This window comes from Curcuma longa, unplaced genomic scaffold, assembly GCF_044706935.1.
Source record: "Curcuma longa cultivar G26 ecotype Majalengka, Jawa Barat unplaced genomic scaffold, ITB_CL_G26_1.1 contig_14126, whole genome shotgun sequence".
NCBI lineage: Eukaryota > Viridiplantae > Streptophyta > Magnoliopsida > Zingiberales > Zingiberaceae > Curcuma > Curcuma longa.
Window position 1 is genome coordinate 158,881 of NW_027429672.1, and position 23,358 is coordinate 182,238.

Below are 23,358 nucleotides of genomic sequence, written 5' to 3' on the forward strand. Positions count from 1 at the left end.
TGTCAGAAAAATAAATGGATTTTACTTCAATATGGTATATAAATTAACTTATTATCTGAGTATTCAATCTAATCATTTTATTGTTTTTTATTAGAGCTGACAATAGTCGCCCTAGTCTTTTTTTTTTTTGAAAAAAAAAATTCCCCTTATTTTTCTGTTTTTTTTAAACTATTTTTACAACTTAAGCTAGGATCGGTCATGCTCGCTGCTTGGCTAATCCATGGATCATGGCCGAACCAAATCATGAATATTTTGACTCATTTAATACTTTTATGCTATGCACACGTACAATTAGAAAACAAAAGGCATTTTAATAAATTGTACGTTTTATTAAAGTAGAATACAAATGACTATATGATTTTTATATAATAATATGAATAATTTTATCTTTTTCTTTAAAAAAAATATTGTCTTCTATTGGATGAGAAAAAAATAGGCATAATAATTTAACGATTTTCACTTTGATATTTATGTGTAGCTTTATGGAAATAAGAGTTCATACTGGTAAAAAGGACACGGCTAGAGATGTTCATTTGATGTTCGTTTGTTCTCTCTAAATTTGTCTATCCTTACATAATATAATAAAAATTTTATCACTTAAATAATTAATAAAATTTTAATATTTGTCCCTCTTAAAAAAATAGCATTAATTCACTCCAGTGTTGAAGAAAGAAATTTATTTGTGAAAAAAAATATTATCCTCACTTTAATTTTAGATACTAGCTGACAAAATGTATAAATTGATCGAATTATATGTTTTCAATTTTTTTTAGATCCGTATAAAAGCTAACTCCTACTACTTTTAGATACTAATGTGAAATGCTCAAACGAAAAGCAAAGAAGTTGAAGTTCGTCGATATAAATAAGAACTAAAAGAATCCATACAAATATGAAAAATATAATCATAAACACTCAATTTTCAGAGATATGGCAACTCTGAGTCCGAGACATCAAGAGCATAGTACTAAGTGCACCTTGGAGATGAGTTTCTCACGCCCCAGCAGCAGAAGCTGGAGCTGAAGAATTGGACCCAGATGCACCAGTGCCTGGATCAGCTGCTGCACCAACGTCGACGGGAGATGCAGCCTTAGACTCCCCTGAGCAGCAGCCTCCATGATGGTGGTGGTGATGATGGCCGTGGCTATGGCTATGGGCATGGGGACGGCCCTTCAGCTGCTTGCGCATGTCATAGGCATCCTCCCCATCAGCATAGTACTTGGCCTCCACGTCGTGGATGCGATAGCTGAGGCTGGAGGTGTAGAGGGTGAAGGCAGCGCGGTTGCTGCGGCGGACATGGAGAGATACATACTCAGCCCCAAAAACAGACTCCATAGCATTCTGGGCGGCAGTCATGAGCTTGGTGGCGAGGCCGAGCTTGCGATGGGTGCGGAGGACGGCGAGGGAGGTGATGTGGCCGTGGCAAGGCTCGGAGGCATCCTCCTCCATCTTGGCAAGCACGTAGCCGACGATGCGTCCGTCGTAGTCCTCCGCGACAAAGAGGAGCTGTGGCCAGGAGAGGATGTGGTAAAGGTAGTACTTCATCTGGTAGTTCTCTGGCAGGCATAGCAGGTTGCATGCCTGCATTGCCAGCAGATCATCGACGGTCGCCTGTCGAATGCAAACCATTTCCTTCTCCTTCGCTTTCACTCGATCAACTAGATTGATTGGACAAGATCGTATCACATAAAATTTTCATGAACATTAACTAACGAGAAGACATATATACTAAAATCTTTTACACAGTCAGGGACGATCTTGAAGGAAAAAAAAGTGCGATTATTAACAAAGGCAAAAATTTTATCAGGTGCTATCTATCTCCGACGAAATGCTTGTGCGGCGACGAAAAAGATGCATCGATATGCAAAAATCTGAGAAAATGATCTAGATGGAACCAATTAATCAATCAAAAAGAAGGAAAAGTCCACAATTTAATCGACTGGCGCTTCATCTGGTCCTATCTTAGAATGAGATATTCACTACCAATTACCAAACACAATAATTAACCTACCAAGTACTCCCTTCCCGATGAATAAATAGCAATTAGAAAATCGGAAAAGGTAGGGGAAAAAACGATAAAATTAAATCGATACACAAGCAAAATTAGGAATCAGATCGGACGAACAGACGTCGCCACCGACTGAGATTGATGTTCGAGATTAATAGGTGAAGATTGGCCTGTGAGATCGGCAGAACAGAGGTCGAGAGAAGAGAGGACTGACCTGTACCGACTACCGACGGAGGGCGGCTGGCTGGAGAGACTGGCCTGCGAGATCCGAGGAACGAGATCACTAGCGAAGGGTGCGGAGTGGCCTTTGGGAGAGGTGGGCGGGCGACAACCAGAGTCCGCCGACCGCAGGCTAAGCGACTGCGAGATCGATACGAAGATCACGAGAGGAAGGGGTAAAGTGTGGAAGAGCACGGCGGTAGGTTTCTGAACAGTTGCGGGGAACGCAGGATTTGCGTAGGGTTCCAAAAATATATATATTTACTAATTTTGTGAGTATCTAAATCGGTATAAATACTTAAAGGTATTAGTAATTTTCTGGCTCATAAATAAATAAAGTTTTAAAAAATATTTTGAAATTATAAAAATATTTAAAATATATATTGATTTTAATATTTATTTTAAAAAATCTAATTTTTAAATATTATTTATTTATTATTTTATTAAAAAGTTTAGGATGGGATGCAAGCCAATCACGCTGATATTTACATCAACTATGATGCAATGATAGAGTGCCTAATGTAGTCTTTTGTGCATCTAAAATTTGAATTTCAACTGTTTCATATTATAAAATAAATTTCCTCCAATTGAAGGTTGGACTTAAAAAAGTTGAACTGTTTATTATGAGTATTTTTAAATTTATCTTAATAGTTAATGAAAAATATTTATGGGAAAAATCAATTATATGAAGATTAATCAATTTTAAAAACTAGATACTCGATGCTAACAAAAAAAAAAATCATTGTTTAGTCTTAGTCAATATATATATAGTGGCTTGGTTATTACTTGGTTTCGCAATTAGTACACATATTTATACTTTAAATTAATTCATTTGAATTTCGGGTTCTAAGGCCTCCATAAAAGGATTTTTAAAAAAAGTAAAAAATGAACTAATTTTATATTGCAGGTCAAGTTATCTCTTTTCTTAGATTGTTCATTAAGTGCATATTTAGTAATAGTAGCAGCAGTGCAGTAAAAATCTTTTGCTAATGGTTTTTTTACCCCATGAGAAACCTAAAGATTAAGAAAATTATGCAAAATCATACATTTTGACCGTCATAAATTTTTAAGAAAGACACTACATACAAATGCTTAGTAATTATCCAAGTTCAAAAGCACATAAAATAACTAAAAAAACATACACCATCTTTGTTCGTGGATCATCAATTGTTTGATCATCATCCTTCCCTTCAAAATTGACATTAGATCGTTATTCGTAAAATATATGAAATACAAAGTGTTGCGCGGTCCATTGCGCCTAAGGCCATGATCAACTCTCCCAAGTCTTTCACTTCTTCTACTTGACTTCTCTTCCACAAGACTCGGCGAGATAGATGGAGGTAAGAATGTTAGGGAAACATGTTCTATTTCCAGGGATGAATCAATCAATCGATGAATCTCTTAATGTGCGAGTTTCTAGTATTATGGATGAATTTGATCTACTTCATTGATGATCACAGGGACTTGTTCATGACGGCGTCGCACGATATGGAGGTTGAGAGTATCGCTAAATTAATTCAAATGCAAAAAGAAATCCAAATGAATCATGCAACCGTCGTGATCTACAACAGATGAATCTTGAAATAAGTCAAAAAATCAACTAGCCATCGCACGTGACGACGTGGCACGACGAGGGCCCGCATCCCGAGGTCCTCCGTGCACCCTGTCTCATCTCGGCATCCACCGCCATCGTATTCTATCGTACCCTCGGATTCCTTTCCCATTCCTCGAGGACGAAATGAACCTGGCCATCTCAAGACAACAAACATGGCTTTGGCCAATTATCGTCACAGAATGGACAGCTTTGAGTTTTTCACGCCGATGAAAGTAGGTTTCCTGTAATGGGCATCACATCGTTTTCTGATCCACTTGATTCAAAATAAAACCGAGCCGCGATCGTGCAGCGTACTGCACCCAGCACCCACCATGTCTGTCTGTTTAGCCGCCCTTTATTTAATGCCCTGAAATTGGTAATTTATTTTCTCGATCAGAGCTCAAGACTTAGGGAATCACATGGTAGACATTTAAATTATTATTATTATTTGGTTAAAAAATATTTAAGACATTTATAAAGAGTTGTTGCATGGATAATTTCGTAATTTCGACAGCACACAGGGTAAACCCTTGCTTCCCCAATCCCATCGATGGGATGATGGTGGTATTCACTCCCTTCGTAACGGATCACTATTGGCACTCGTTTTTCCGTCGGAGTGACGTTGTGGTCAATGCCGACTTCCACCGTGGCTTCCGCCGGTCGCCGCCTCCCGGAGATTCTCCCCTCCAAGGCCCCGGAGCTGCCTCCTCACTCTGATCTCCGTCCTGCGCGCCAGCCCCGCCCTCGTCGCCAGATCCGCGGCCCCGCATTCCCCGGCGTTGCTGCCGGGGCCCGCCCCAGAAAGGACAGCGCCGCTTCCGGCGGAAGGAGGAGCGGCCCCAACACTCCCCTGCTCAGGTGGAAGTTCACGGAGAAACCCTCGCAGAAGACTGAGGATGTTACTGCCAGTGAGCCACCGTCGCCGCCTCCCCAGGTGACCCGGATCTCCGCTAGGAAGCTCGTTGCCGGGATCTGGCGCCTACGGGCTATAGATTCCGCTAGGGGAGTCTGCGGTGGTGGGGGAGAAGGCTGGCGAGCTCGTGCAGGTCTTGAGGTATAATAGTATTATGAACCTCGCCCCCTTTGTGATTTTGTTGCTAGGGTTTCTTTTCACTGTACGACATTTTGACAGCATTCTTGTGTTAAAATTGTTACTCATCATTGCTCAGATTGTTCGCAACCTTCAATCATCCCTTCATAACCTCATAGAAAAAGTAAAAAAAAAAAAAAAAAGTTCGCATGAACATGCGTGATCTCTCTCACATTAACAGTACTTCAGCTCTTAATTTAGCAATCTGTTCTTGTTATGTAATTGTTCTTATTCACTTCCAATTTCTGATCTACACGCATACAATCGTGGCAATTGATCTGTAAGTGGTGATAAACTACAATGTCACTGACCACTAAACTTGATTACTCATTTCTCTGCTCCTTGCATTTGTCTCTGCAGTCAGGCTGTGGTCGCCAACAAGTTCAGTTGCTTTACAATCCCCTAAGCACTGGAATCCATACTAATAAGAGCAAGAAGCATGAGTTTGCCAGTCCAGTCTCCGTCTTAAGTCCAAAATACAGTGACATCCACAAGGTTACACTTCCGCATTATAAATTTGCTTGACTCCTTGGGTTTTCTTCTCGTATCGATTGTAATTATGGTTGCTTCATGTTCAGCAGTTTTCTAGTTTTCCAAGTTCTGCACTGGAGAAGGCAACTAAATGGGACCCTGGGAGCTCAATGACATCAGAAGAGGTCTACCGATTCTACAGTCACTTGAAGCTTCTTGAAGACCAGGAGCTGAACACTGTATCCGTCATTTCGTCTCTCAGGACTGAGCTTGAAAAGGCTCATGTCCGCGTTAGTGAGCTCGAGACAGAACGGAAGTCAGCCAAGAAGAAGTTGGATCAGTTCTTGAAAAGACTTGCAGAGGAGAAAGCATCATGGCGGAGCAGAGAGCATGAGAAGGTCCGAACAATAATTGAAGCAATGAAGGCTGACCTCGATAGAGAGAGGAAGAAGCAGCAAAAGATAGACATCGTTAATTCCAAGCTTGTCAATGAGCTAGCTGAGGTCAGGTTAACTGCTAAGAAGCTGTTACAGGATTATGAGAAAGAACACAAAGCTCGTGAGCTCGTTGAGGAGGTCTGCGATGAGCTTGCGAAAGAGATTGGGGAAGACAAAGCTGAAATTGAAGCACTGAAGATTGAAACGATGAAGATACGAGAAGAGGCTGAAGTGGAGAAAAGAATGCTGCAGATGGCAGAAGTATGGCGCGAAGAAAGGGTTCAGATGAAGTTAATTGATGCAAAGCTAACTCTTCAGGAGAAGTATTTGCAGATGATGGAACTAAAAGCAGATCTAGATGCATTTTTAGCTGCAAACAAGAGTGGGGCTATGGATGTTGCATTAACCAGAGAAGCTGAGTTGCTGAAAGACAAAGTAAACTTGGTTAATGTTGAGGACATAAAAGAGTTCATTTACCAGCCGCCACCTGCTTCCGAAGATATCTATGCTGTGTTCCAAGAACTCCAGCCAAGACAAGAAACTAGTGAAGCCAATATTCAATTCCAACAATGCTGCAGTCTTAGCCCTCGAAGCCATGCCTCCAAGATTAACGAATCGAGTCCTGAGACCGATGTCTTTCTAGAGCATCACATAAAGCAGCACGCAGATGAGTCGATTGATAGTGATGAGGATGCTGAAGATGAAAGTGACTGGGAAACAGTGAGTCATCCCGAGGAACAAGGTTCTAGCAATACACTTGATGGGAGTGAACCATCTGTTAACGATTACTTTAAGGAAAGCAATGCAGATGCTTCAGTGAGTGAAGCAGAATGGAAGGAGACTGGGGACAACAAACCAGATGCTGAAAATGCACTAGAAGTTTGTTCGACAAATGCAAAGCCAAGGAAAAAAGTGCCTTCGATACGTAAGTTATGGAGATCATCCATGCATGATATCGCAGAGATAGAACCAGGGCGACTGTCAGTATCAGATGTAAGAGTTTCCAATGGCGAAGAGCACAAGAGACATTTAGTCGAGCACGCTAATGGAAGGCTGACAAAAGGAGGAAGGGTCTCCATTGGTACGTTATCTCCCGATACAGGATTTGGCGAAAGTGGTTTAAGCCCAGGGAGCTTGAATTCGTCTGATTCACTGAATCCTCATATCACTCAGGAAATGAAGGGGTGTATTGAACGGCCACGAGTTAATCAGAAGCATAGTTTAAAGGCAAAGCTAATCGAGGCGAGGATGGAGAGTAGAAAGGTTCAGTTGCGACATGTACTGAAACAGCAAATTTAGTATGCCAATGACCGATCTGAATGCAACACAAAGGTGAGCACATTGTTAGACATCAGGAGGAGAATGTTCCTTCATTGAAGTAGCCATGAAACATTGGATACATTCTCATAGAGATTCGAGTAGTTTGATAAGCAACTTAAGCACGGAGCTGATCTTGAACTTGTACTCTAGGTCGCTATTGTATAACTCAATTTTCAGCGTCTTTGAAATGTGCAATATTAATACGTTAACTCTGCGACTCCTAATAAATTTATCAATTATATGATTTCTGAGTGGAATGGTAAGGTGTAGTTATTTTTTGATACTATTTGAATCTTTATAATATGCATCACAATTTAACTTTACTAGCATATATGCTATGTGATATAATATAGTTGGTGGAATTTCAACTACATTGGAACAAGTAAACAGATCATAAGCTGTGGACCATAGAACATTTACCTTGAGGATTGGGATCGAATCAACCTATAATAAATGATTTTATATACAATTATGAATTTTTTTCATGAGAATTTTTATAGACGTTTTAGTGAAGGGATGCGATGCATATGAAATTAGACCGATTAATTATGACTGGTATAATAAATTAATTTGTCTAGATTGAAATTAGTGAAGGGATTAAATGTGAAATTGAATTTTTTAATCACACAGAACAAGAACTTCTAGATCGTTTTGTGCAATTCAGATTGCCATTGATTTTTTTCCCTTTCCTACTTTAATTTAAATATAAATACACGATAAAAATAGATAAACCAATAAAAATCCCTTCTACTATAATAAAATCTATCGAGATTTATGAATCATTTACCAAAATGATTTTACATTTATAAACGATTATTTATATAATCCTCCAATAAAAACACTTGAACGAGTAATTATCAGAAGTTCATAGACATCTTCTCAATGGCGTCTATTTAACTTGTCAAATATCATTTTTTTATCAAACAAATACAATTAAACGTTACTGAACGTAGAATTTGAGACATCAAATACACCTCTTGAGCTTTCTGTAACAATAAATGGATACCGATCGCGATGAAGGAACCAAAAAATGTAAAAGAAAATCATATGGAAAGAAATGTGGTCGAGCAACAATCGTACCGCCAACGGGAGGAGTGGCGAACGAAACGATATCTCGACTCGTCGTTTTTGCCCCCGCGCTGCTCTTGCAAAAGAGAATCGCCCAAGGAGAAGAGCGTTCCCTCTTCCGAAGAAGCAGAGGCCACAGGTAAAACACAGTAAAGCAAAAAACACAAAGATGAAGGAGAAGGAGAAGAAGACTCGATGCGCTGAAAAGGAAGAGCGTCTCGGCCGTCGTCGAGCTCACCTTCATGGATCGCAGAGCGAGGAATGAACCCTAAACTTGGATGAAAGACGCATTTTATAGAGAGACATTTACAGGGATGTGCTTTAATGGGCTGTGGATGGCACCTCTTAACGCCCGGCCCATTTAATGTACATCTCAAGATACTTCCTTAAATATATATATACACACACAACCGACTACTTATTCCCTTTTTTTGTCAATATTTATTTATTTTTTTAAAAATAAATTACTACACAAAGCTGAGATATTAGCAATGCGGGTTATGGATTTCGGGCAAAGCACGACCTAAGCCACGACAAAGGTCACAAACCTGCTCGTCACCACTCTATTTACGCCACGTAATGTTTTCGCGATTCAAGTCGTAACCGATCTATCAAGCCACAGTTCGTTCACACTGTGCGTCGGTCAATGCGCCTGCCAGCGCCGGGCTGGAAGGAGTCGTCCCCCCTCTCCCTATTTCTGTCTCTCGCTAGTTGGTGAGAGGCGGCGAGATGGCTAGATCCGGCCGACACCTCTGGTTCAGCGGAGATAAGGCGGTGGACTGGATCCAGAGATGCGGCGAAGGCGGCATCACCTATGCTTACATTCTCCTCTACATTGCCGTGTCCAGCGGCCAGATCTTCTTCAACAAGGTCAGATTCCCGATCCCTGCACCCTTACTGGATAATTTTGAGATAGAATTTTGGTTTCCTGGGTGGAAAGCGGTTTCCTTGATTTTCGGCATCGGAATCTTGGAGCTTTGCTATTGTGCCATGCGATCTTCGAGCCTAGAATCACTTTAGAGTGTAAATGGGAGATCTCCACAGTAAATTCGTATGGTAACACCAAGGTCGCTGCTTGATGACGTTTTTATTGCCCGGTAATAGACAAAAGTCAGTTGGTGCTGGAGATCTGATCTTAGTTATTACCAACTGTAGTTTTCTGCTTTGTTTTTGTGCTACTCTGATGAATGTGTAGTAATATAAAAATATTAGATCTTGGTGTACGGTTCGAATATGGATTCCGATTATAAGCTACATCTTCAATCATTAATTTACGCACAATTGAGCGAACTAACATTCTAAATGAGGAGAAAGTGACCTAGTTGTAATATGTAAGTAACTTGACTTGAAGTGAAATTTATGCTATAAGCTAGATCATGCTTGTTCTTCGCAAGTGTGCCAAATTTGGGTCTGTTATTTAAAATGTAACTGACTATTCCATTCTATTTGTCTGATTCTTGTTCTGTCAACTTTACAAATAAGAAATTAGATCTGATAAAAATTGAGCGGAACAATAACACAACATGTCAATGGTAGTATCTTCACTGAAAAACTTAGCTATACTTGTGAAGATAGGATAATACAAGGAGGCAATCTCAATATTTCATCATTTGAACTTTAACCGTGTTTATTGTCACCCTCTGGACAACTTGTTCAGCAGATATGATGGTGGAATGAAACTCTAGAGATGACATTTTAGATATGTGCATCGAGTAATGCATCAAAATTGACAATTTATCATTTGAAGATTGTGTACTTAGACCCATAGCTTGAATTTGCCATAAAAATAGACTTGCCAATACTAAACTATCAGATACTGGATTCAGTAATACTCTCATAATCCTGATAGGAAAAGCAAAAATGAGATGTTCCATATTGTTGAAGCTAACATGTTTGGGTGTCCTCCTACCACGTGGCTAATTCTTTTGTGAGGACATTGGATAAACTTTGAATTAACATTGTAAAGTTTTCCTCAAATATGCATCTGCCAGCATAGATTTTCTAAGAATGACATAGGCACTATCAAACTAAGATGTTTCAAAGAACATAAGTGAAATCTGAAAACAATCATCTTGAAGATGTTTAAGTTAATTTGTATAACTAAATATCGTGCAATATGTGTAACTAAATGATGTGTATCTCCAGTGGACATGAGGTACATATGATGAGTCTTTTCCTTCCTCCAACTTTTTCCACCAAAGAAAATAGAGGGAAAGTGCTATTGGAATTTTTTTTTTCTGTCGCCTTATTTCCTCCCTGGGTTTTCTTTCATCATAAGAAACATGCCTTTAAAGAAATATTCAAAAGCTGAGTTGGTCATGGTAACTCATGGACTGCTTCCTTTGATGATTAAGTTTATTATTATGATTTAGGGCTGATTAGGAACCTAGGTATTAGCAATAACTTACTTTTGTACGGCTAACTTGCTTCATTATTTGTGCAGTGGGTTTTATCTTCCAAAGAGATCAACTTCCCATATCCTGTTGCATTAACCTTCCTGCACATGTTGTTCTCTTCGGTATTGTGCTTTTTGCTCACCAAAGTTTTCAAGGTACTTCTTTTATAAACTATTATATTTTGTTTTCTTACACTATTTCTGGTAGTGAAGATTAAACCATCAATAATTACCCATCATTTGATACAGTTAAAAATTTCAAGATGTTTATTTGTTTTCCAGATTATAAAGATTGAAGGGGGGATGACTTCAGACATGTGAGTTATTCTACTTAATGAGAAAATAAAGTAGTAATCATCGCATTAAATATTGCTACTATTTCTAATGATAGACATGCCTTGTTGGAGATTAATGCTATTGCATCTTCAAATTTTCTTGGTTTCAGGGTAGCATTCTCTTTCAGTATGTTGCACTACAATATCCTTTTGAGTTTAATTTCCTATAATAGCATGCTTTAATTGGATGCGACGTGCAAAAAAAATGTCATAATATCTAGATGTCCCTGACTTTTCAGCTAAATCTAGAAAGTTCTGTAGCACCATATTTTCGGTAATACCTAAGAATAACAGTGTTGGTATTTAAAACAAGTAAAGCAAATTTAATGTAATATAATGATGGAGAATGCTAATATTGATGCATGATTAAAAAGAAAAAAATTTATTATTTGAGAATATTTTAGTGTATGTTCCATTATATAATAAAATAAGGGAAAACAACTGACCAGACAAATAAGACAAAACATCTGATCAAAAAAATAAGAGAACAGGTTATGTACATGTTAAGCTCAAAATAATGATGGAAATTGTTGCTGATAATATAACTTTGGCTAAAAATAGTTAGCATGCTTAGAGGAGAAATCAAATTTGACTGACCATACTGCCTAGCATGGATAAGCACCAGACTCTAACAATGGTGGACTTTTCTGGAGATAGATAGACTGTTGATGCATGTTCCATAGAAGCACAGAAGAATGTATGTGTTATCAGCATCACTGTTTTAACCAACATATTGGAAATATTCAATTTTTTAAAGAAGCTATATTATTTTCATTGGAAGTTCATTTTAGTAACTAAGATTACTTTCTGGGTGTTTACTTTGACATTTTTATTCTGCTGAGTGCTGAAGATTTTGAACTCATGGTTGTTTAATACACTTTTGCCTTTAAATAAAAAAAGCGACAAAATTTTCCTTGTAGTAAATCCAGGTTTTTGTCAATCTATAATAAATAAAGGTCTTGCCATTTTAGGATTGGAGTCTATTAGCTTCGAACATCTCCATTGGGAGTCTTGTTGAATTATGACAATTTTAAAACATTTACCATATGAAGGATATCTGAACCTCCTTTATCCATTGAAAATATTTTCTCCTATTTTGTATTTAAGTGTTGAAAAGTTCCTTGTCATGGACTTGCATGATTATAGACTATATGATTTGTTGTTCTAGTTGCAACCTGTATTTGATCTCACATTTCATATTTGGGGCATGCTTCATGTGAATCATCAGATATATCACATCAGTCATACCAATTGGTGCCATGTTTGCAATGACTCTTTGGTTGGGAAATAGTGCCTATCTCTATATATCAGTTGCATTTGCCCAAATGCTGAAAGCTACCAGTAAGAATTATTCTTTCACCTTATTGTGGTTTGCTTTTCAATTATTTGATTTTCTTTTGTAATGTGTATCAATGAAGGTTCTCTTGAATTTTGCAGTGCCTGTTGCTGTATTTTTTCTTGGGGCAGCAGCAGGCCTTGAAGCAATGAGTTGCAAAATGTTCACGATCATGTCTGTGATCAGCATTGGCGTAGTTGTGGCTTCATATGGGGAGATAAGCATCAGCTGGGTAGGAGTAGTTTACCAGATGGGCGGTGTAGTTGGTGAGGCTTCCAGACTAATCTTCATGGAAATATTTGTGAAGAAAAAGGGTGTTCGACTGAATCCGATATCAATGATGTACTATGTCAGTCCCTGCAGGTAGTTTTCTTCTGTGCCTCCTAACAATAACAATTAGGAAACTTTTCTGATTATAGATGTTTGAATGGTTGTCACAGTGCTTTGTGCCTTTTTGTTCCTTGGATTTTCTTGGAGAAACCAAAGATGGATTCAAGTGGACCATGGAACTTCCCAATTATTACATTGGCCCTCAATTGTCTCTGTACATTTGCACTCAATCTGTCCGTTTTCCTCGTGATTTCTCGTACAAGTGCGCTGACAATCCGTGTAGCTGGAGTTGTCAGGGACTGGGTTGTAGTTTTGCTTTCCGCTTTGCTATTTTCAGATTCAAAGTTAACTATCGTCAACCTAATTGGTTATGGTCTAGGTGCGTGGTAATTTCTTTTCTTATTCTTTAGAGCCCAGTAGACTGTCTATATTATCTTCTGAGAAGTTATCAATATGTTTTGCCTTAAGCATGTGTTGTTTACAGCTATTGCAGGTGTCATAGCATACAACAACAACAAGTTAAAGAAAGAGGCATCACAAGTAAAACCCATAGTCAATGATTTCGTTGCGCAAGAAAGATCACAAGACGTTGAAGAACAGGTAGCTATGCTTCCACCAAGACAAGGTTCTTGAGAGGTAACATCCACATTTTGAGGCTGATGAATTATTATCAACTGTTCATACAAAGAAGGAACCATCATTTGATTGTAAAACATGGAAAACTATTATAAAAAAAAAGTCGAATTTCATCACAAGGAACAGCTCCTTCCCTTAGAGTTTATGATCCTCAAGAAACTAAACATTTTGGTGTTCCATGCAAACGTTTTGACTAGGGGATCGAAATAGAAAACCCTGGAAGTTTCATTTGTGAAAAGATTAAAGTTTCTCAGCAGTGTTGAAAGATTCTCAAAATTTTGTGCCTCTCAGATTCTGATTGTAAACCTTCATGAAATTTCCTTTTTTCCCCAAATTCTTGTCTGAGTATATACCAGATTATTGTATCGACCTTGATTAGACGATCCTGTAGTTAAGACATACTGCTAATATTGTTGTTTACATTGTCTCTTCTTTGGTTACGAGTTCTTTGTGCATAGAAAATTTGAATAAATAAAATTCAAACCCAAGATATTGTGTAAGTTTCTTCCCATTTACTTTACATCTGTCCATAGGAAATTTAGATTAGTTTTTTATTATTTTTTTTAAACAATGAAAATGACAAAATATCCGTAGACGTGGCATAATTTTTTACATGTTGATTTGGATTCTTTTTGTCAAAAGAAAATGTTTAATTATCTTTATTGCTGACAGAAAATTAGGATTAAAATTTGTGATTGTAAATTTCGCTAAGATCTTATTGGGCACACCATTGTTAGTTATGTTTAATTGCAGCAAGGAAAGGAAAGGAGAGGCGCTAAATTTTTGCATATAATTAATACAAATCTCTACATCGTTGACTCTTAATCACTTGCTTTCGCTAAAGCCGAATTAAATAAACCTTTCAGCAAAGAAAGGGAATCAATGGATATGACAAACAAACACAACGAAACACTAGCACCAGTTTCTATATCACTCACGCAAGGCATAAACGAGGCTTCGATGTATACACCAAGATAATCATGGACTGTTGTGGCTGTTTGCTTGTGAAGTATATTTCTACCAAACAGAGAGGAATACCGTGAAGCTTCTTCAGTCTTCCTCAGCAAATGCTAAGTACTGGATCCGGTCCTCTTTAATCTGATTCATGGAATTAAACTTTTCCTCTTTGCCATTGAATTCTTGGGTCTTCCGAAACTTCTGCTTGGCCCATGCGATCGCTTCATCTATGGCATCAGCTCCTTCTCTATCTCCCATGCCATGGTGGTTGGCTTGGATCTTGTAGGAGGAGCTTCCTGCTCTTTGCCTATCCCTTTTCAGTTCCAGTATCACATCCTCCACTCCTGTGCCTGCTTTTGACAGCATGGGATCAAGAAATGCAGAAGATATTTCCGAGGATGGGGAATCATCGGAGTTGTAAGACCCCGCTGGCTCATCGTAGTTCTTGCGGAAGCTGGCTTCTAGGCTGATCGTCTCGGGCGGTGAGAAGCAGCAGGAGAATCCAAGATGAGATTTTTGTCGAAGTAGTTCGTTAGAACTGTGGCCTTTGTTCTTGTAGTCTTTGCACTCCAACAAGTAGGAATCTGTAGGATATGAATCGATGCTCCATTCATCTCTCGCAGTGGTTGATGGAGAAGACACATAACCTTTTGAGGGGATTGTGATCGGCCTGAAGCATAAACATAATTCGAAATGCATCAAAGCATACTACATCAAATAACTTTTTAAACAACTGCATTAATTAGTCCTTTGGATCATGACACTGGAAACAAAACCCAACTGTTAACATCATTAAGCGTGGAAACATATGATGGCATTCATCTGCAAAGTGAATTAAATGTGACGGCAAAGCTTTATTTCTGTTCATGATAAGGCTTATCGCAAGAGTCTCACTTTTCCAGCAAAGAAACAAAGGCGTGATGCACGCCTTCATTGCTAAAACCTAACAATTGCAATCTTTATTTGTTAAGCATCCTACTTTTATTTTTGGATCATATAGCATTTTAGGATGAATTCAATTTATCTCGTACAAATTAAATTTTTTTTTGTATATATTTTGTGTTAATTGGCTTGTTGATGATAGCTCGAACTTTAGGTCAGAAAACCCCTTTCTTCTGGTATGGCATTGCAATGGTAGTTAGAAACCAAGAGCCTGAGTACCTGAGCTTAGAAGCGAAGGAAGAGAGCATGGCGTCCTCCGCCATGGACGATGCCGCCCAAATCGGAGGGGTGACATCCTCCGAGCTCAGCACCGATGACGACGACTTCGATCTCGACCTCCGATCGCCAATGCACTCGTTCCCAAATATGTCGTCGTAGAAGCCTTCCTCCGTCTTCACCATCCCCGCCCTCGCACGGGAACCGAATCCTTGAATCACTCGCCCACCTGCCACCCCTCGAGGGATCCGCCTCTGCCGGTTCGTCGGACGGAAGATTTCGCCGTAGAAGCTCCCGGGCTTGCGATCACCAGACCCGCGGAGGTGGAGCTCATCGGAGAAGCGGCACAGGAGGACCGTCCGCGGCGGCCCGCCGAAGACGTCGCGGAAATCATCCGGCCCGAGGACGGCGGCGCTGCCGTAGTCCGCCCAGCGGCTCCGCGGTCCCCGCGTCTCCTCGGTGGAGCGCCGCCGGGGGATCACGGATCCGATCGCTGCTCGCCACGATTCGTCCATTGCAACCGCACGGATGGAATCGCTGGCGCCCGGCGATGCAATTTATACGCGAGGATGGATCAATCAATCAATCAATGAAGCTCAGATTTAGTCAACTAAATCATTAATAAACGAATATTTATTGAAAATTCTCTGTAATTAATAAGAAAAAGCTTAAATTGGTGGTACATGGGAAAGAGGAAGTTATGAAGTAAAAGTAAAGGTAGGAAAAAGCAGAACAGGGAGATGTTAAAGGAAGTTTTAGTGGCCTGGCCAGCTTGAAGGAGACAAAGCATAATGGATGGAGATGGATGAACTAAACCCTTTTTTCTTGGCCACGGCCACTTTTTCTCTTCCTTTATGTGCCTGCCCCAAACTGAACATATTAATCTTCTTCTTATTCCTAAATGCTGTACGGTTACAGATGCATATCTCACTGGTTTGCAACAGTGACCATGAATGAAGTCTGTCTTAATGCTAAAATGAATCAGAAACTCACCTCCGCTAGCCTGAAAGTCTCATTGACTTTTCGGTTTTAGTGAGGGCAGACAATGGAATGAGGAGGCCATGTGTTGTCGCCAACATGAAGGAGACAGAGAAGATTAAATGTGAGTAGAGTAGAGTAGAGTATGTGTGTTTGTTGCTACTAAATGCATACCAAATCTTTGGGTTCCAGGACACCTTGATCTCACGCATGGCTCCTGCAAACTTTACAGCACAAACCTGAAAAAGAGGGGAAACAAAAAACAAAAAAGGTGTACACGTTATGTGTATTTCTGATAATTGATAGCACAGCACAGCACCATGTCCAGTTCTTTAGTATGCCTTATTGCTCCTCTGCTTTTCTATATGAGATACTAGTATTTTTTGCAGTTTTATGCTGCAATTTTGTCTACCAGTCATTATTTACAAATAAACAATGAGACTTTAACTAATTAAATAGTTAGCGAATAACGTGTTTTGATTCAGATGGGGATTAATGGAGTAACGTCCCAAAGAGGTTGCCTGGAAACAATATAACATCAAGAATGTAAATACAGTTGAACAGTTGAAGGAAGAGACGCAGGGGATTGCTGTTCTAAAAGTGAGTGATCCGATGGATGCATTCACTGGAATCTAATGTTTTTATTTCTTACAAAGCATAAAAAATGCAAGTTCACATAACTCCAGTTATTGCATACATATCCAACATTTTAGTACAGTAATCTTCCCTGCATAGCTTTATCTAATCCTCATCCTTGCCCGAGTAGTAATGGCGGAAGACACAGGAGAAGTCCTTGAGTACAAAGCCTTCCTCGCACATTTTTCTGTAACTGTCAATGCAAGACTTTGCCATGTAATGCATATAGCTAAATGCAAATGTACAAAACTGTAAAACTTCTTGCCGATGAAAACTTACATGCTATGTGCTTCAGAGGTAATTGGGCACTTAAATCCAACCTCGGCTGCAGCTGACATGGCCAGACTCAAGTCTTTAGCCTGCAATATCGGCGTTGTCGAGTGACGTAATCAGGAGAAAGAGCAGTACTGTCAAACAATGAAACGTATAGAAACAATTTGCTTTTGAGGAAGCAGAAGGGAACAGGGTGGTTTATTGTCTGACTCGTCGTATTTCATACCAACTCCTAATTTCCTTTGAGAGAAAATACAACACAGTCGGTCTTTCAATTTTTCATATCAAAAAACATATACTTAAATTAACACTGAGATTATGCTGTCCGCTTTTAGCAGATCCTAAAGGTTTGCCTGCAGTTTAGACATGGACCTCTAGAAACTAGAATGACAATGAGTAGGTACTTTGGCAAAGTGCTAAGGTAGCAGAAATGTACCATTAGTTTGGATGTAAAACCACCATCATAATTCCTTGCTGAAGGCACCCCTTCCATCACTCCAGGAACTGGGTTGTAACTATCACTGCCAAGTTAGACAGAATTAGATAACATTGTTCAATTTCTTTAGGAACTTATGTCAAACATAGGAATATTTATTCGGCTACAATGAAATTATACTACGATTTTATGAATGAAACAATAGAATATTTCTATTTTGTTCTACTGTTTCCACTACCTAATAATAAAATATTAGATATCATGTCAATTCCATTCCATAAACCAAGGACAAGATAATTGTAAAGTGGCTGATACCAAGTTTAGTTCCAATTGTTTTCCCATAAACTGTTAAGTACACAATCAGACCAACAGAATGTAGCCAACAAAAACTTAAAATTTCATTTGTAGGTTTTATACATAAATATACCAGTGAAAGTTATGAGATTGGTAGAAATACCTACTCCAACAGCGAGCACTTGAAGAGTTGAAAACTTTTGTCAGTGTACTAGCTGGGATTCCTAGATTTTGACCAAGAGCAAGTGCCTCTGAGATCCCAAGCATACTAACAGCCATTGCCAAGTTATTACATAGTTTTGCTGCCTAGAGACAATGAATCACACCAGGTATATGTGAAACAGATTATAGGAAGACATCGTTGATAGAAATAAAGTATAAACTCCTACAGTTAGATATTCAAAATAGGAAACTAGATGGGCATGCTTAGATATAAAAGGATTTGATCAGTTTTACACATTAAAAATGTTGCAACCAACTGATGGGAGAATAACGACAAACATATCACTTTGAACCTATATTGAAAAGATGTAATGGGTTAATTGGAAAATCCATCCTAAAATGATTAAAAAATTGCACTCCTTCATATAAGCCCACAAAAAATCCCAGCATTCTCCCACATTGGACTGAGTGAGGCACTTGTGCTTCAACACAGCATATGGCTGTAGGACGTTCATGCTTAGACATATTCACAGGTCACACCCAACTAAAGGTGTGCACCGCTTGTATATGATTTTTTAATGGAGCAAACTCTAATATATCCTGAATGACTAGTCACTTAGAAGAGGAACTCTTCATATAAGCCCTCGATACTTTCTTACATAGGACTGTAAGGTGGGGCACTCATCCTTCAACACTACCTGAGGGTAAGACTCACGAGCAATTACCCTTTAATTTGTAGTGTTGAACAATAAGTACTCCACCCTACAGTCCCACATGAGAGAGCATGGAGATTCTTCGAGGCTCACGTGAAGGGTTTCCATCCTCCTAAGCAGCTAATCTGTTTTGGATGGAATGGGTTTTACCTCACTCCAGCATGTTATCAAAGAGGGCCCACACCTGGGTCTAAAGGAGCATGCTGAAGCATGAGTAATCCTTGCACACGAGTTGTATCGAAGGGTGGTTGGTCCACTCTATAGCCCATACAGACATAACTTACAATACAAACAATGTTCCCTTTCTTTTTGATGTTTTTTTTCTTTGCTGAAAAAAAAAGATATCTTCTTGAATCATAGTAGATTCTCCGTTCACAATTTCCATCAGAACTTGTTCAAACGTCATATCCTTTTTCAAGCATGCTCAGTAATAAGATTAAAGAGTATTGAAAAAGGAAATAAGCGCCTTCAGCAAATGAATGCAAAAAAATTGCTTGCGCAAACAAGAATAGGTGGTTATCAAGATATTGTTTAAAAGTTGATTATCAAGGCATTGCTTGCATGAGAATTATGATTGTTTCACTCTGTCCCAACTGAACTGACAGACAGAAGTAAGACCTCACAAGAAGAGTATAAAAAGAGAAGCAAGCTTACAGCACCATTGCCATTTCCACCACAATAAATTGTATTTTTACCCATAGAAGAAAATAGTGGCTTTGCTGCTATATAAGCCTCTTCCATACCACCAACCTGCATTACAACAAACACAATCTGATGTTTATCATCCATGAATAACAATGTCACTCCAGCAAGAAAACCATCAAGGATCAGTTTGAGGAATTTTCAAAAAGGTAGAAAAAATATTTTCATATTGTTTCTGTAACTTTAGAAAGAAGGAGAGCTTGGCGCAACAATAAAGTTGCTGCCATGTGACCTTGAAGTCACGGATTCGAGTAGCAGAAACAATCTCTTGCAAAAATACAAAATAAGGCTGCGTACAATTGACCCAATGTGGTTCAACCCTTCTCTAGGATTCCGCACTGGTGGGAGATTTATGCACCGGGCTGTCCTTTTTTTTTATAATTTTAGAAACTAAGAAAATGGAAGTGAAAGAAAACAAGGGTTTCAACAACAAAAAATACATTCGCGTATTTAACTTCTTAAGGAGGATATAGTTTGACTTCAGAATAGTTAATGAAACACGTGAATCATGCATTCGGTACCATGAAAGTAAGTGTCCCTGCTTCAGCAGCAAGAACACCTCCAGAGACAGGAGCATCCAGCATGATGGGATTTTCTACATACCCTGAAATCAAAGGGTATCAATGGTTGTGAATAGAAGAAGAAAAAGAGAGATCAAAATAAGAAATTGGATAGAAGATTAACAACTAGAGTGAATTAATGCTGCAGAATTTCTCTGGACTACATTAAATAAGCAAGCATGAGGATTAACAGATCGGGATTATGTAGCTTAACAACTAGAAAACTTTTACTTAATGAAGTAAATAATATGCAAACATGAAGGAATAAATTTGCCTCGCCCAATTTATTTAATTCAATAAAATATCATATTGTAGAGACTAGGAAGTTAGAATATACGTGTAATTACTATCCCAACTCTAGAGTCTAGCACATAATATGGTCATGCATATGAGCAATAAGGCCCATCCCAAAAGAAAGAGAAACAGTATTCAACAAACATAAAGGTTAGATCAGAGTGTTCATACATTGTTTTTCTTTTTTCTTCCAGTAAAGATCAATAATTCAAATGACTAAAAGGAAAAGAGGATATGATAGTATTCCTTTAATCAGTGATGGTAAGAATTTAATATTGGAAAAGTTTATCCCTATCAAGGATTGAAATCTCGAACTGTATCATGCGACACCAATGAAAAATTTCGTTCCACCAGTGGACCGGCACCGGCACATAGGCGTTCCGGCCGGGATACCGTCCAACACCTCTGGAGGTGTCGCACGGGCCATGCCCGCCCCCAATCGCGCGTGGTCACGAGGGCTTTTTTTCTTCTTTAACTTAGGTTTAGTCAACTCCTAACTATAGTTGGGAATACTTTAAATAGCATTAATTAAAGTCTCGTAAAATAATCCTATTATTTTTTAAAAAATAATTTATTTTTTATTTTTAATATTCAGATTAAATTTTTTATTTTAGTTAATATATTTTATACTTTAAAAATACCGAAACTATATCGGCATAGTACAATACGATACCGAAACTGTATCGTTCCAGTCCGGAACCGAAACGTCGGCACAGCTCAATATTTTAAACCTTAATCCCTATATTTAAGCCATATAGTCTATAGAAAAGTTGAACCAATACATTATCAGAACAGCTAAGACAAATGCACGTGAACTAGATGACTTTCTGCACACTAAAATAAAACTCAAATGAAGTCTACAAAGGAAATCAAGTAATTGTATTGGATAAAAACCTTTCTTTTCTTTGAGAAGGTATTTTGAGATTTTATTAGAAAGCACTCGGGACGTCTTTGGATCTATTGTAGAAGAATCTATAAATAGCCAAGGTCTCAAATGACTTCCAGAACTTAGCAATCCATTTTGACCAGTATAAACATCCAAGACCTGTGGCATAATCCCACAATGATACAATTAGCAGGGAACAATAAAAACAAAGATGAATCATTTAAATAAAGTTCCTGGGACATCTTGCATTGCAAATCCCAAGTGACGTAAACTACACAAATTACAAACATAATTGTATGCTTCTTCTTGGAAAGAATTTCAGTTACTATCATGCCTGTGTTCTCAGTTGTTGAAAGAATTTTGTCATAAGCCAAATTCTAAAGATAAACAAAAAAAAGATACCAAAATGTACATAGTTAAGCAGGAAAGAGTCAAAATCAGGAAACATTCAACATTCTCATAATGTATTAAACCGACAAAATCTTCTCTGTTATATGAAAAGGTTGAGATTCATTAGAGATATGTTATCAGCAATATCCCCATATAGAAACATAAGTGAACTTTTGGAAGACCTGCATGTGCAAAGCCATCCAAGGTTCAATGAGAATGGAAATTAAAACAGCAACAGATGATTTTTAAACAAAAATAAACTGGTGCTTCTGTAAGTAATATTCCATGTAAACATTCTAGAGGCCATAACAAAATCTCAGTGGAAGCATAAATGACATTTGATAGGCATAAAGTATTGAAGGTCCAGAGAACTGACTATGAAATAATGCAAACGTAAGGGCTAACTTAGTAAAATAATAAAGCCAGAAATTAGATTGAAAATGGAAACATAAATTACTCACATTGGAGGAGGAAGGAAGCATTGTGATTACAACATCACTAGACTCTGCAATTTCACCAGCAGTTTCTTTTGTACAAATTCCTTTGTCAGAGAACTTCTTCATTGTAGCAGAATTACTAAAAATCATCCAAAGTCTCAGCTTTTGTACAATGCACTAAACTAAAATATCATGATTAGAAAGTTATAATTGATGAACAAAACATGCAATAAGATATTTTGTAACATCATTTGAATCAACGATTGTGTTTAATAACTATTACACACAAACACACAAAGAAAAAAAATTGATATAGCCATTAGCAGAGATCCAGTAGAATGCACATGTAGAAAATTCAAAATATAAGAGAATTAACACCTTGAGTCATGTTGATGCTACTAAGACTAGATATTAGCAGTCATTATATAACTATGTGGTTTAATTCCAAGAAGACCTTATATGCCAATATATAAATATTGAATTTGGTTGGAGCTTATTCCATCACAAAATGATTAATTACATCTTAACATACAACCATAATGTACCGCCACACTTGTAGACTAATGAGAGTACACATCCTAGCTTCAACAAGAACATACAAGTGCCAAGCTAAGACAGTTAAATGGGAAAATAAAATACAATAGATAGTTTACATGTCATAAGTGGTGACTTTATATCCATCATTTATGAGATTGCTTGCCATGTGGAACCCCATATTTCCAAGTCCAATGAACCCAACGCTCTGCACCAAGATATCAACCAGCGAAAATCTAGATAAAATCTTCCAAATAAGTCATTTTAGCTCAATGATACACAAAAAAAAAAAAAAAGCTAGCACGAAACAAAATACCAGCTTTAAAGGAAAAAAAATGGGCTGGCATAGTTAGATTCGTGATCAATGCGCAAAAACTAACTGATTAACTCATTCAACTAGCTCCTATACCACAAAAGACCCCAAATCAAAATTGAGAAAGGGAAACACGTTAGGGTTTAAAAGTTCCAAAGATGGGAGGGCAACTCGCCTCCAGTTGGGACGGAACGGCGGTCGAAGAGAAGCGTCGAGCTGGCGAGGATTGAAGCAGAGGCAGAGTGAGTAGACGGAGATTCCTTGAAACAATCTCGTGACGTCGGAATCCGAAGCTGGCCATGGCCGCCAATCTCTGCTTCAACTAGGTTTGGACCACCACGTCGAGCCCGGTTTATTCCATAAAATGTGAGATGCAGCCTCATTAATTAATTTAAATTA

The 23,358-nt window shown here is 38.4% G+C and overlaps 5 protein-coding genes and 1 non-coding gene across 10 annotated transcripts; 2 read left to right on the top strand and 4 right to left on the bottom strand.

Annotated features, from left to right (window-relative positions):
• Positions 1–839: 839 nt before the first annotated feature.
• Positions 840–2,450, bottom strand: LOC141816086 (N-terminal acetyltransferase A complex catalytic subunit NAA10-like). The gene is made up of 2 exons (XM_074703919.1): positions 2,220–2,450; positions 840–1,655 (listed from the first exon to the last, which is right to left on the bottom strand). The coding sequence occupies exon 2, from the start codon at positions 1,624–1,626 to the stop codon at positions 991–993; it is 636 nt and encodes a 211-aa protein (XP_074560020.1). The 5' UTR covers positions 1,627–1,655; positions 2,220–2,450; the 3' UTR covers positions 840–990.
• Positions 2,451–4,449: 1,999 nt separating this feature from the next.
• On the top strand, positions 4,450–7,384 carry LOC141816076 (uncharacterized). The gene is made up of 3 exons (XM_074703907.1): positions 4,450–4,872; positions 5,269–5,403; positions 5,490–7,384. Exons 1-3 carry the CDS (start codon positions 4,450–4,452, stop codon positions 7,113–7,115), a joined length of 2,184 nt encoding a protein of 727 aa, XP_074560008.1. The 3' UTR covers positions 7,116–7,384.
• Positions 7,385–8,193: 809 nt separating this feature from the next.
• LOC141816102 (small nucleolar RNA snoR111) lies at positions 8,194–8,326 on the bottom strand. Its single transcript, XR_012600648.1, has one exon. It is a non-coding gene; the product is annotated as a small nucleolar RNA snoR111 (small nucleolar RNA).
• Positions 8,327–8,871: 545 nt separating this feature from the next.
• LOC141816068 (putative sugar phosphate/phosphate translocator At3g14410) lies at positions 8,872–13,663 on the top strand. Its single transcript, XM_074703901.1, has 7 exons — positions 8,872–9,074; positions 10,648–10,755; positions 10,882–10,916; positions 12,163–12,275; positions 12,372–12,633; positions 12,711–12,979; positions 13,085–13,663. Exons 1-7 carry the CDS (start codon positions 8,934–8,936, stop codon positions 13,231–13,233), a joined length of 1,077 nt encoding a protein of 358 aa, XP_074560002.1. The 5' UTR covers positions 8,872–8,933; the 3' UTR covers positions 13,234–13,663.
• A 388-nt stretch (positions 13,664–14,051) lies between these two features.
• On the bottom strand, positions 14,052–16,024 carry LOC141816090 (uncharacterized). The gene is made up of 2 exons (XM_074703924.1): positions 15,355–16,024; positions 14,052–14,863 (listed from the first exon to the last, which is right to left on the bottom strand). Exons 1-2 carry the CDS (start codon positions 15,864–15,866, stop codon positions 14,287–14,289), a joined length of 1,089 nt encoding a protein of 362 aa, XP_074560025.1. The 5' UTR covers positions 15,867–16,024; the 3' UTR covers positions 14,052–14,286.
• Positions 16,025–16,846: 822 nt separating this feature from the next.
• LOC141816097 (putative 3-hydroxyisobutyrate dehydrogenase, mitochondrial) lies at positions 16,847–23,319 on the bottom strand. Of its 5 annotated transcripts, none has more exons than XM_074703932.1 (10): positions 23,135–23,319; positions 22,766–22,854; positions 22,137–22,251; positions 21,294–21,444; positions 20,067–20,149; positions 19,498–19,593; positions 18,132–18,274; positions 17,675–17,759; positions 17,245–17,324; positions 16,847–17,158 (listed from the first exon to the last, which is right to left on the bottom strand). In XM_074703932.1, the coding sequence occupies exons 1-10, from the start codon at positions 23,258–23,260 to the stop codon at positions 17,071–17,073; spliced, it is 1,056 nt and encodes a 351-aa protein (XP_074560033.1). In that variant the 5' UTR covers positions 23,261–23,319; the 3' UTR covers positions 16,847–17,070. The 5 variants fall into 5 exon arrangements, with proteins under 5 accessions (XP_074560033.1, XP_074560032.1, XP_074560031.1 ...); XM_074703931.1 differs by having other exon boundaries at positions 16,847–17,152; positions 19,462–19,593; XM_074703930.1 differs by having other exon boundaries at positions 19,462–19,593.
• Between the last annotated feature and the right edge of the window lie 39 nt (positions 23,320–23,358).